Source organism: Phyllobates terribilis, unplaced genomic scaffold (assembly GCF_046119375.1).
Source record: "Phyllobates terribilis strain yellow unplaced genomic scaffold, ASM4611937v1 Scaffold_1__5_contigs__length_1240528914, whole genome shotgun sequence".
Classification (NCBI taxonomy): domain Eukaryota; kingdom Metazoa; phylum Chordata; class Amphibia; order Anura; family Dendrobatidae; genus Phyllobates; species Phyllobates terribilis.
This window is the reverse complement of record NW_027362761.1, coordinates 718,901,112-718,915,436: the sequence shown is the minus strand read 5'-3', so window position 1 is coordinate 718,915,436 and position 14,325 is coordinate 718,901,112. Positions and strand designations below refer to the sequence as shown.

Genomic DNA, 14,325 nt, shown 5'->3' with positions numbered 1-14,325 from the left:
AACGGTACCCAACCTTGATCCTGAACCCCATTCAAGTGAATGAGGGGCCAGAACATCCGGCGGTTCTCACGCTGTCATCTGTGTGATAGTGTGGGAAACACTGGCTTTGACCAGCAGTAACCTTACTGAAGTCATCGCCAGGAATCGTGGACCGCTGCGGGTTCACACACTGTCAAACAGAGGACAACGTGTGCGACGGCAACTTTGACTGACAGTGAAAAGGTTACCGCTGGTCAGGCGTCGGCTGATGACTACTACTCTCATCATTGTGCACCTGGTCTCACTGATAGCAGGCGAAGCTGATTAGAGTATTCTCTGATGCCTGGGCATAGAAAGAAATATGTTAGCGAGATATATATTATTAGTGCAGTACGTGTGTAGCTTACTGTATATGTATTTATCTAATAAATAAAAGAAAAAAATGGCATATCTTTAATACCCAGCTCAGGGAAAGCGGACAGCTGGGAGTTGGTGTTATTATTCTGGGAAGGGGGCAATAAACATGGAGCTTACCAGGCTATTAATATCAGCTTACAGCTGTCTGCGTAGCTTTTACTGGTTATTAAAAAGGGGGGACACCCCAAAAAATGACTTGGGGTCCCCACTATTTTCAATGACCAGACTAAGCACTAAGCAGACAGCTGCGGGCTGATATTAATAAGCTGGGATGGGACCATGGATATTGGCTGCCTCCCAGACTAATAACACCAGCCCTCAGCCACCCCAGAAAAGGCATATCCATTAGATGCGCCAATTATGGCGCTTAGACTCAGGTCTTCCCGCTTGACCTGGTGCGTTGGCAAGCGGGGTAATGGTTTTGGGGTTGATGTCAGCTGTGTAACGTCCCCTGACATCAAGCCCAGGGGTTAGCAATGGAGAGGCGTCTATAAGACACCCTCATTACTAACCCGTAGTCAAAAGTAATAAACACACATACAGAGAAAAGTTCTTTAAATGTACAAAACACTCCCCGACCCTCTTTTACCAATTTATTACCTTTAAAAAATAAAATAATCCCAGAGGTTCCACCGTAAATTCATCCCACGTCTCACGACGATCCCCAACTCTGCTACAGCCAGGTGCAGTCAGACATCATAATGTGACCGCTCAGCATGGCTTCTGGAATACACTAACAGTAGCGTGCGAGTCCGGCTGCTGTGAAGAGCGCTGACGTCAGTCAGCTTATCGCAGTTCATAGCCGCTGAACTGCGGTAACCTTACCGACGTCACTGCTCACAGCGTGAGAAATTTGTTGGCGGGCTCTGACAGAAAGAAGTGAAATGCAGTATATAATTATGTGGCACATTCATAATAGAAAAACATTTATGGTATATTAAAGGTTTATTAAAGATATGGAATACCGCTAAAGATATACAAAGGTGATATATTATTGTATTTGTTATTGTCAGTATACTAAGGAGGGGACATGATGGGCCAATAAAGTGATCTAAAATGATTCAGTAATCTATTGTAGGGCCCTCATCTAGTGTAAGGCCATCTTATGCATACTTTCCTATTCATAATTGAAACAATTATGGAAAAGAGGATGTGAGGTAGTACATGCATTTCCACTCATAGCATATCCCAACAACCAAATGCATTTCACCATATAATTAACAATTGGAAATAAAGTAATGTGTATATAACAGCAGTAGAGATGAGTGAACGGGTTCGTACCGGACTACTCCCGAAAATCCATTATTAAGTTTAGAGTTCCGGGGGAAGTCCGTTGCAGAGGGAGAGAATTTTCCAGCTCAAAAGTCCAGGTCTCTATTGTTTTCAATGGGTTTGGGTTCTGGTTCAAGTTCAGGTACAGCTCTGGTACCCAAACCAAACTTTGGAATGAAGTTTGGATCGGGTACCAGAGCCCGGACTTCCACGGGTCCACTCATTCCTAAATAGCAGGATACATTAGATTCAGTCTGCCTCAAAACATAGATATTCCAATATGCATCATGCTTCCATGTGATATAATAATATATCCCCAATACCAATATAGTCATTGTACCCCAAAATAAATTAGATAAACTACCTGGACAATGTGTTAGTCCACTCCTGCCAACTTATCCCTAGAAATGTCTAAAAAAACATTTAAGAACCACATTTAGTTTTGGTCCCCAAAGGTTATTCAGCTAACTTTAAACCATTATGCTTATTAATTATTGTGTAAAATTGATTTAAGGGACTTTTAAAAGACTATATACAAAAGTATATGTTAGAAACTAGTATTAAAAGTGATAGCCAGAACTATTTTCATAAGGATAGAAGTTGTAAAACCAACCTGATTTTTTTTAAGAAGTGGTAGAAGCCTGGACAGAGTGATATCTGTAGTTATAGGTCTCAATTCATCATTGCCTTTGTGCCTGTTTTTTCTAGTTTTGTGTATGTTTTGCGCCTGTTTTTGTTTGCACTCAATTCATTATTTTATTTGCGCCTTTTTTAAGTCTATTTTATATGTGCTTGGCTGTTTTGTCTTTTGTTTTCCTCTTTGTGCGTGGAGTTTAGCAATTCCAGATGTTTTAGCCTGATTTATCAATTGCGATTTTTTAAAAAGTCACAAAATTTGGCGTAACTTCATTCCATTCCTTCCCCGAGGTGTTTTTGACTATGCCAAAATTTTAGTACACTTTTTTTATTTTAGGCACCAAAAGTTGCAAATGCAGTTCAAGACAGGAAGAAAGACCATTTTTGACTCTGTACCAATTTCATAAATCACGTGCCCCATTTTGATTAATTTGACGCCAAAAATGTCAACTTATCCCACAAGACAAAAAAGAAAAGTGACTTGAAAAAAACGCAATGGATAGTGTTGTTGGACTTTACAAAACTGATTGAGATGGGATTAATAGTTTTGTTTATATTTTTCCCATTGACCATAAAAAAGCTGACTTAGATAAACTGAATTTCACTATGCAGATGTCAAATGTGGATAAATGTCAAGTTATGCTACTGGATACTGGGTACGTCATATTTTCTAAGAGGAGTTAAACAAGGAGAGTCACTGAGAAAGATCTGGAAACTCAGATCAGTCTAAAATAAATAACAGCATGTAATGTCAATTAGCTGCTTGCAAAGGTCAGCAGGATATTGTCTTGTAGTAAAAGAGGCATGATCTCTCAGGAGAAGGCCATTTTACAAAACATTAGTGCCACTAAACACTTGCTACCACTTTACAAAACATGAGTGCGGCCTTATCTGGAATATGCAGTTGAGGTTTGGGCACCAGGTCATAGAAAGGATGCCCAGGAGTTAGAAATAGTACAAAGAAAAACTACAAAACTGCTAATGGACATGGAAGATATTAGTTATGAGGAACAATTACAAGAATTAAATTTGTTTAGTCGTTAGAATAAATATCTAAGCTGGGGCATGATTTTCCTGTAAAAGTAAAGAAATGGCTGTGGAGACACAAGGGTCAGTGGGTACTCTCATCCGCTGACCTGGCTGTCTATAGAAAGAACCCATGGACCAGGGTTCATCCCACTTAACACCCGTACCCCTTCTTCCGTGGGCAGAATACTACTCAGACAACACAGAGTGAGGATACTACAGTCATAATTTATTGGATCGCCAACGGACAACAACATATAGTACAGTCCCAGCAAATACACAAGATGGTGCAAATGACAGAGTCTCACCCTTCGCTTGTTCACTGGGAATAAGAACATCTGCATCTTCGGAGCTTCGAGGGCCAAATACCCCAACCAGTGGCACCCGCTTTTGGCGGGCACCCACAGAGAGGAGGTAGCAGAAAGCTTAGGAAGCTGACAGTCCATTGAGATATGTGGCCAGGTGACCTGAATGTCCCAACCTGGGTTCTCCAAATGTTGCTATGGGTTCAGTGATGGGCAGTGGATCAAATTTGTATTCCTTCGGTTGGGGCCATGGTGCATTGGCTGCTGTCATCTAGAGTCTCTGGAAACAGAGGCAGATCCAACTTTTATAGTCCACAGCTCTTATTCAAGCCATTATCCATAGGTTTGGGAGGAGGTGGGAGAAGGTCATCTCTCATTGTTCAAGTGTTCAATTAACCTGCATATTTTGTACATCATTGTTTGCACAACAACAAGCTGCATGGTCTGATACAATACTTAGTCATCAGGCATTCACCAAATAACAAACATTGATTGTTAAATTAACCTGCACCTTTGTCCCTCAAGGATAGCAGAACAATAAGCTGCAGGGACTGATACAATAGATAGTCAACAAGCATTCAACAAATTAACAATCATCAATTGTTCAAATAACCTGTGCCTTTGTTCCACAAGGATAGCAGAACAATAAGTTGCAGGGTGCTGATACAATCAGCAGCCATTCAACAAATCAACAGCAAGTCAATATACAGTACAGACCAAAAGTTTGGACACACCTTCTCATTTAAAGATTTTTCTTTATTTTCATGACTATGAAAATTGTACGTTCACACTGAAGGCATCAAAACTATGAATTAACGCATGTGGAATTATATACTTAACAAAAAAGTGTGAAGCAGCTGAAAATATGTCTTATATTCTAGGTTCTTCAAAGTAGCCACCTTTTGCTTTGATGACTGCTTTGCACACTCTTGGCATTCTCTTGATGAGCTTCAAGAGGTAGTCACCGGAAATGGTTTTCCAACAAGTATATAATTCCACATGTGTTAATTCATAGTTTTGATGCCTTCAGTGTGAATGTACAATTTTCATAGTCATGAAAATACAGAAAAATCTTTAAATGAGAAGGTGTGTCCAAACTTTTGGTCTGTACTGTACAAAAAGAGTCAATGTGCAGGTTCATATGAACAATGGCTTATGTCTCTTGACCTACTGAAAAATACATCTATAAAATGATTATAAATAATTAAGAATAAATGCGGTGTCGTCACAATGGCACATACAAAAAATATCTTAAAAACCTGTTACAAGTAAAATGCCATCAAAACAAATGGGGGCAATTTCCTTCATCTGATGAAAAAATATCATTCTTTACCAATAATCAGTGGAAATAGCCTACCTCAGAAGTAGGTCACAGCAGGTACTGTCAACGGTTTAAAAAAAAAAAAAAGGCTTACATAATTTCTTAGAAGAACCTGAATAGATAAACAATTGCAATCAAAAATGTATTTATCCCAGTTCTTCTGAAACCAAACCTTGGTGGACTTTGAGGTATGTGTAGCACCCCGAGGGCTCGGCTGCTACAGGGGTATTGCACCTCAGACCAGAGGTGTGATATTCCACTCCCGGGTAAGGATGGATTGTGGACCGGGACTCGTTTAGCTGCATGCACCACACACACCCCATTTCCGAGGGACAGCTCAACGGTGCTCCCACAGAAGTGCAGGCACGACAGCTTCTGTCCCTGGCTGGAGTGGGGCGGGGAAAAGTACACCCAGTGGTGTAGGAGCAGATAGGGGTGGGTCTCTGGGCATAGACAGGAGCCCATTGGTTGCAAGTCACCTGGGCTTGGGTGTCAGAAGGAGGTATAAAAGGTGGGCACCATCTTAGATCAGTGTTCAGTTCAGTGGAGACAGTCTGAGGAGAAGACAGGAAGCGGAGCCCCTGCATGGGCTCTGCTCTGCAGGCAGGCCTTGTCAGGAGGCTGGAGCCTGAGAGAGAGAGAGAGAAGAAGGAACAGAAAGGAAAGTAAGAAAGGAACTGGAACAGAGGAGAAAGGAAGCAAGGAACACAGAGAAAGGCCCAGAGACACGAAGGCAGAAGGAACCCCATATGCCCAGAGGAGATACAGGGTGAAGGGTTGGCAGAGCAGGGTACCAGAACCCAAATTGGTGGAGGCAACAGATTCCTCAGCCAAAGACCGGAGGTTGTTACCACATCTTGGTGCGACCCCTCACTACATCCACCAGAAAGGCATACCGTATAGGGTCAGGGAAACCGGAGAGAGGTTTCGCCAACAGAAGGCCCGAGGAAGCTGGACAAAGGTGGGTCACTGGTGGGGACGGCCAGAGAAAGGAAAGAGAAGGGAGCTCTGAACCACACTCCGGAATTGCCTGGGAGTTGACCGAGTCCCTCACCTGGTGGACGAAGCATGACTCGGGCGGTCCTAACTGCGCACAAGTGACCTGATAAAGAACTGTGAGTAAAGCATGTCAAGGGCTGTCACATTGTAGAAGGATCATCTTTATTCTCATTTGCACAAGGAAAGACTAGAAGCAATGGGATGAAACTAAATGGGAGGAGACACAGATTAGTTATTAGAAAAAACTTTTTGACAGTTAGGGTGATTAATGAGTGGAACAGGCTGCCACGAGAGGTGGTTAGTTCCCCTTCAATGGACGTCTTCAAACAGAGGCTGGACAGACATCTGTCTGAGATGATCTAGTGAATCCTGCTTTGAGCAGGGGGTTGGTCCAGATGACCCAGGAGGTCCCTTCCAACTCTACCATTCTATGAAAGCATTGAAAACTGCAACTGCACGTCTCTGTGGTTCCTCGCCGCACCAGCACCATCAGTACTGGGACACTCACACCATCACCACCATCATCTCCACATTAGCTGCCCTGAGGCAATACTTCTCCCGTGGGGAGTCATCCCATACTCAGCTGCGCAAACAACATCAGCCTCAGCAGTCGGCAGCGCAGCGGTGGTCCCCACTGACCGCAATCCACGGGTGGCGTAGTCGGACATTTACTATACATTAAGACTGCCACTGGTTTGACCACCCTGGGCACGGACCGGGTCACCGCCACACGGAGACTACAACCCCCAGCGATCCGGCTCCGGGTATTCCCCTGCACAGCACAGGCCCAGGGGGCGCGTCAACTTTGGCGTAGTCGGCAGGATCATTACCAACCCGCCACAAGCGGGTATTGCGTGCCTGAAGAAAACTGCACATGTACCTTAAAAAGAAGTCTCCCGCCATTTCAAGAAGTTTCCCGCCATCCGGAGCCGATTCCCGCCATCAGACGCCATCTTGGGTCGTTTCCCGCCATCGGACGCCATCTTGGGTCGTTTCCCGCCATCCGCAGCCGCTTCCCGCCATCGGACGCCATCTTCGGGACGCCGCGCGGGAAGAAGAGGGGCGTGGACGCCGAAAGCGCGCGAGATCCGAAGCTCCGCCCCACGCACTGACGCTGCGTAAGGTCCTGGAAGGGAGAGGGAGCGACACTGACGTCACAGGAGCGCGACGCAAGGTCCTCAACCCCGACGATCGACTGCGGAGCCGCGGCCTACGGAGGAAGATCAACGCAAGGTAGGCCACGGTCCACCAGGGGGGAGGAGGACACCAGGAACGGAGAGCAAGATGGCGGACCGGCAGCAGACTAAGCTGCCCAGCATCGGCAGTGCCCCAGCTGTCGCGGGCCCCGACCAGCGCCAGGAGAAGATGCGTGATGCAGGAGCGGTCGCGGGAGCAGGTAAGAGGAGTCTCCCTGTCCCGGACGCTGCCAGCGTCAGCCTGCTCCCGGGCTCCCTGGTTGAGCCGCCGATCCCGGGCGCTGCAAACACTGACCTGCTCCAGACCCCGCAACAAGCCCTGCTGCCGACCCCTCCAGCCCTAGTCGCTGCCACCACCAGCCCGCGCCCAGGCCCAAAGTCGCACCCTCTGATCCCGGGCGTCATCAATGGCGGCCCTCTCCAGGCCCGGTCGCAAGGCCTGAACTCCCCGGGCGCAAAGGGACTGTATGCCCTCCATGTCCACCGTCTAACAAAGGAGGAGCTGCGGTACCGCCCAGACATGGACTACCCTGAGGGCCCAGACGGGTCTGAAGAGTACAGGGAGGAAGCATCAGGAGGACACCGTTACCAGTAAACGGTAAAATGGAACTGTACATAGTTACCCGTCAGAGTACAAGAACTGTTGCGAAACTGTTGACTGTGTGAACTGTTACTAGTGTGCCCCTAATCCCTAACCAGGCTGAGGACTGTGAGCAGCCATTCCCCTATCCCAACTGGCCGAGGACTGAGAGCGGCCATCCCTTGTATATAGTTGCGCTTCTTAAAGCGCCCCCTACTGGTTTTATACAAAAACTGCAACGCCTACCTCGGAACTAAATGGACTGTTGCACCTTTACCTGGTCGCAAGTTGCACAGTGGCCAGTGAAGAAGAGAATCTACTAAAATGTTTTACCAGAAAAAGTTTGATATGCTGAATAGTTTTATATGCTGCTAGAAAATGTTATATGACAAAAGAGTTCCAGTAATATTAAAAGTGCAGTATAATGTCTAGTAAAGAGAAAGTGTTTCCCATAAAGGGAAGTTGAATAATGCCGGCCGGTTTCTAATGTGAAAAGTTTTGAAAAAGTATTGCATGTTTTTGAATTGTCTTTGCTCTTTTCCAGCCCGAGGACGTGCTGTGATTTACCAGGGGGGAATGTAGCACCCCGAGGGCTCGGCTGCTACAGGGGTATTGCACCTCAGACCAGAGGTGTGATATTCCACTCCCGGGTAAGGATGGAGTGTGGACCGGGACTCGTTTAGCTGCATGCACCACACACACCCCATTTCCGAGGGACAGCTCAACGGTGCTCCCACAGAAGTGCAGGCACGACAGCTTCTGTCCCTGGCTGGAGTGGGGCGGGGAAAAGTACACCCAGTGGTGTAGGAGCAGATAGGGGTGGGTCTCTGGGCATAGACAGGAGCCCATTGGTTGCAAGTCACCTGGGCTCGGGTGTCAGAAGGAGGTATAAAAGGTGGGCACCATCTTAGATCAGTGTTCAGTTCAGTGGAGACAGTCTGAGGAGAAGACAGGAAGCGGAGCCCCTGCATGGGCTCTGCTCTGCAGGCAGGCCTTGTCAGGAGGCTGGAGCCTGAGAGAGAGAGAGAGAAGAAGGAACAGAAAGGAAAGTAAGAAAGGAACTGGAACAGAGGAGAAAGGAAGCAAGGAACACAGAGAAAGGCCCAGAGACACGAAGGCAGAAGGAACCCCATATGCCCAGAGGAGATACAGGGTGAAGGGTTGGCAGAGCAGGGTACTGGAACCCAAATTGGTGGAGGCAACAGATTCCTCAGCCAAAGACCGGAGGTTGTTACCACATCTTGGTGCGACCCCTCACTACATCCACCAGAAAGGCATACCGTATAGGGTCAGGGAAACCGGAGAGAGGTTTCGCCAACAGAAGGCCCGAGGAAGCTGGACAAAGGTGGGTCACTGGTGGGGACGGCCAGAGAAAGGAAAGAGAAGGGAGCTCTGAACCACACTCCGGAATTGCCTGGGAGTTGACCGAGTCCCTCACCTGGTGGACGCAGCATGACTCGGGCGGTCCTAACTGCGCACAAGTGACCTGATAAAGAACTGTGAGTAAAGCATTGAAAACTGCAACTGCACGTCTCTGTGGTTCCTCGCCGCACCAGCACCATCAGTACTGGGACACTCACACCATCACCACCATCATCTCCACATTAGCTGCCCTGAGGCAATACTTCCCCCATGGGGAGTCATCCCATACTCAGCTGCGCAAACAACATCAGCCTCAGCGGTCGGCAGCGCAGCGGCGGTCCCCACTGACCGCAATCCATGGGTGGCGTAGTCGGACATTTGCTATACATTAAGACTGCCACTGGTTTGACCACCCTGGGCACGGACCGGGTCACCGCCACACGGAGACTACAACCCCCAGCGATCCGGCTCCGGGTATCCCCCTGCACAGCACAGGCCCAGGGGGCGCGTCATATGCTTGTGATCATTATCCTGCACTGAAGTCCAATGATGTCCATGCTTCAGCTTCCTCATAGAAGGCATGATGTTTTCTCATAGAATTTCCTTATACTTGACTGAATCCATCTTGCACTTCTTGCGCTGCTGGTGCCTTACAATGCCAGAAAAAGTAAAGTATCCCCTAGAGCATCACCCGTTTCTCCATCATGGTTCACTGTACACAAGGTGTTCTTTTCAGAGTATGTTTCATTCTTCCTCCGGCAGACATGTGGCCAATCCATAGGCCTCAAAAAAAGTTCCAGTTTTCTTTCATTCCTTCACTTATTTATGTGGTTTTCATAAATAAGAGTTCAGTAGAAATATTCCCAGGACTCCGAGCCAGTAGCCATGTCTATTGTCCTTGGCTGCAGGACCATAGCAATGTCTATTGTCCTTGGCTGCTGGACCATAGTCCTACGAACTTCCTCCTACCTACTGGTATCCCAGGCGCTTAGTTTGATTACTAGGCCTATCGCAACATCATGTGTTTGTTACCCCACAACGATGATGTCGTACCAGGCCTATTAATCAGAAAAGGTGCTGAGGATGCTGGCAAATAGGAAGATGTTCACAGGGCTCTGGTATGGCAGTCACGGATTACCTACATAAACGCTGGGCCAGGGATGCAAATCTTTTTGCTAAACTCTGCATGCCTATGTATCCAGTTTGAGGGGGTTGATAATACTGATGGACACTCTTGAAGCCCACTGTAGCTATTTGTAAATAATTTCTACTCACAGATCAGACTGTGGAACTGGTAATGCACTCTGAGATTAATCTAGAAAACTAATTATGTGTGAACTCTCTGCACTCCAGATAGGAAAAATGTCACTTGGAGTCATATGGTTATAACGCTTTTGACTCACCATATACAGTGGGGAAAATAAGCATTTGATACACTGCCGATTTTGCACGTTTTCCCACCTACAAAGAATGGAGAAGTCTGTAATTTTTATCGTAGGTAAACTTCAACTGTGAGAGACAGAAACTAAAAATAAAAAGCAGAAAATCTCATTGTATGATTTTTAAATAATTAAATTGCATTTTATTGCATGAAATAAGTATTTGATCACCTACCAACCAGCAAGAATTCTGGCTCTCACAGACCTGTTTGTTTTTCTTTAAGAAACCCTCCTACTCTGCACTTATTACCTGTATTAATTGCACCTGTTTGAACTTGTTACCTGTATAAAAGACACCTGTCCACACACTCAATCACACCCCAACCTCTCCACTATGGCCAAGAACAAAAAGCTGTCTAAGGACACCAGGGACAAAATTGTAGACCTGCACAAGGCTGGGATGGGCTACAGGACAATAGGAAAGCAACTTGGTGAGAAGGCAACAACTGTTGGCACAACTATTAGAAAATGGAAGAAACACAAGATGACTTGACTGTCAATCTTCCTCAGTCTGGGGCTCCATGTAAGATCTCACCTCGTGGGGTAAGGATGATTCTGAGAAAAGTCAGGAATCAGTCCAGAACTACACGGAAGAACCCCTGCAATCTCTGCATGTGTCACAGGTGTATAACATATGTGACACATGCAGCCGCGGCGACACTTTCATCGATGCCGAGCAAGCTGCAAATGCTCGGCGAATACCGGAGGGTTAAACGAGCATGCTCACTCATCACTACTTATTATATTAAAGCCTAACATTTTCTTTTACTCTAAGAGGGTTATTAAACTAGGTAGTTGTTTTATTGACTTTCAAGTGAAAATAGGGTAAGCTTACTAGAATATTTTATTTAAAGTTGTTGTCTATTACTTAACAAGCTCTATTGAATGGCCCCAAGGTGGTGGAAAGAAGAAAAAAAAATAGATACCTTCCTGACTCGCGTTCCTCCATACTCGGCATTATGTCCCCCGTCGATCTGCTGCCATCAATATCCAGCTGGTGCAGAAGTCACATTGCTACTATTATTTTTTTATTATTATTATTATTTATTTTTAAAGCACCATTAATTCAATGGTGCTGTACATACATCTTAAATGCATAAAATAAGCAAACAAGCTGATAGGTGCAAAGGAAGAGATGACCCTCACAGGCTTACAATCTACACCACTGCAGCCAAACAACAGTTGCTGATCGACTGCAGCCTTCCCGTTTCATCCAAATGGAAGAAACCGTCCAGGAGGTAAGTATAAACTTCTTGTATTTTTCCTCCCTCCCGGGGCCATTCAGAAAGGGTTGTTAAATAGTGGACAATCCCTTTGAGAAAGGTGTTCCGATGTGAAGAGTTCAGTACTAATCTAGTCAGATCTACTTCTGCTTTGGTTTTGACACAAAAGAGAGCTTTCTTCCCCTCCCTGTGTTTGGAGGCTGTTGTGCATCTTAATAGCTAAGTTAGCCCCCTTTTCTGTCTTTACATTAGCCACTATGAAGAAGGAGGCTGGCATAGATGATAAAGTGAGCCAACATCCTTCATTCAATATCACAGATGAGCCTGGTTCTGTGACAAAACCAATGAAGAAATAAACCTTACTTGACCGACGAACCAGCGGGGGTGTCTCCATATTAAGACAGCTTACCTAATTAAAATGTATTAGAACGTTTAACCTTTCTATTTTTTTTCTCATATTCATTTGAAACTCATCAAAAGAACATTTTTAACTAGTTAAAGATTAAAGATTGTGCACATTTTCATCTGTGATTATTTCCATAATACGAGCCATACCTGTGCATTTCAAATAATTTCCTACATTAAAGGCATTGCTAGAATATTTCCATTAAAAAAGGGAACCCATTTCTTCATAGTGCGTAGACTTTGCATTCTCCAGTGTAGCCTATATGCAAACTATACTGCAATGTTCACGAGAACTTTCATAGGAGATGACATTTTACTGGGTCAGGAACTGGTATGAGCCAATACAAGTTATGTAAAGTATTGTAGAATATGAAACAGTAAGCAAATAAAAGTCTGTTTTGATTGCAAAATATATACATTTGTCTTGAACTCAAATGTTTATTGTTGTTCATGTTTTTCTTTTAGGCCAGAGGTGAAGGGAGTGGGGAAATGTCAAAGTCTCTATGGTTTAAAGATGGGTATGTGACATCCTGTATTATCTCTCAATTTTACCTTGTAACTGTAGTTCTATTATTTATCTAAAGTGATCTGAAAAATTAGGCCATGGAAGTTCATCTGCTTTCTGTTTCATTCAAATTTTCTAACTTTCACCTAAATAATGAGCATCCTATCTTCAAACAGTATACGGTATAATCACTTTCAGGTTGTTATCTGCTCCACCACTTACCAGTTTTATACAGCAATAATGAGGCTGCCAACAGTTCAGATCACCAATCTTAATTCAGGTGTCTATGTGGATAAAATGGTGTCATGTGTACTGCTGACAATACAATTTGCTCTTTTTGTGAATTTTTTTTTATACCTTTTTGTCTATACTTCAGATGAAACTGAACTTTTTGGCCACCAATGTCACCACTAGGTCTGGCGATAAGCCAACACAGCTCATCACCCCAAGAACACCATCCCCACAGTGAAACATGGTGGTGGCAGCACAATGCTGTGGGGATGTTTTTCTGCAGCAGGAATGACAAAAATGGTCCGAGTCAAGGGGATGATGGATAGTGAGAAATACAGTGATATTCTTGAGCAAAACCTGTTTTAGTCTGTCTGTGATTTGAGACTGGGACCTTCCAACAAGACAATGACCCAAAGCATACTTCTAAAGCAACACTTGAGTGGTTTAAGGGGAAACTTGTAAATATTTTGGAGTGGCCTAGTCAAAGCTCAGACCTTAATCTAATTGAGAATCTGTGGTCAGACTTGAAGATTGTTGTTCACCAGAGGAAACTATCTAACTTGAAGGAGCTGGAGCAGTTTTGCTTTGAGGAATAGGCAAAAATCCCAATGGCAAGATGTGGCAAGAACAAGCTAATAGAGACTTATCCAAAGCGACTTGCAGATGTACTTGCCGCAGCACGAGGCTCGACAAAGTACTAACTTTAGGCGGGGGAGATAGTTTTGTATTCTGAAGTTTTCAGTTATTTTGTCTTATTTGTTGTTTGGTTCACAAAAAAAGAAAACCAAATGTTCACAGTTGTAGACATGTTCTTTACATGAACTGATGCAAACCCTAAAAAAAAAGGTGAAATTCCAGGTTGTGAGGTAACAAAACATGAAAAATGCCAAGGCAGTGAATACTTTCGCAAGCCACTGTATCTGGTTCATCTAATTTCATGGCATACTACGTTGATTTTTCTGTAATGAGCAATGGAAAACAAATGGAACAGAAATGTGAACTTTTTTTTTCCCAATAAGGCCTTGCTAAGGCTATGTGCACACAACATCTTTTGCAGGTGGGTATGCTCTGTAACCCGCCTATAAAAATGGCTCAATAAGCATGAATACACTGTAACATAAGAAAGACTTTCTGTTCCTACGTTCAGGCCTTTGAGCTGCTTTTAATCACCTCATGTTTGTAGAGTCGCAAAGCGGTTACAAGAAGTGACTTGACTATTCTTCTTTTGGAAGCCACTCACTATGTTATAACTAGAAGTAAAAAAACACAAAACGGCAGTAGCAAATGACTCACCCCCTGGGCCGTGGGGCACTCGGAGCCGGGCAATCGGGAAACGATAGGGGTAGTAGTGGCAACCCGGTTCCGTGGCTCAGGGTGGTCAGACCATTGGTAGTCTGCCATGCGCTGTTGGTAATGTCCGACTACGCCA

At 44.8% G+C, this 14,325-nt stretch overlaps 1 protein-coding gene across 1 annotated transcript in view; it reads left to right on the top strand.

The window, feature by feature from the left end:
* UNC13A (unc-13 homolog A) overlaps positions 1-14,325 on the top strand; it is a 338,122-nt gene that overhangs the window by 137,338 nt on the left and 186,459 nt on the right. Inside the window, exon 13 of the mRNA XM_073686302.1 lies at positions 12,626-12,678. Coding sequence (XP_073542403.1) covers positions 12,626-12,678 — 53 coding nt within the window. The remainder of the gene's footprint in view (positions 1-12,625; positions 12,679-14,325) is intronic.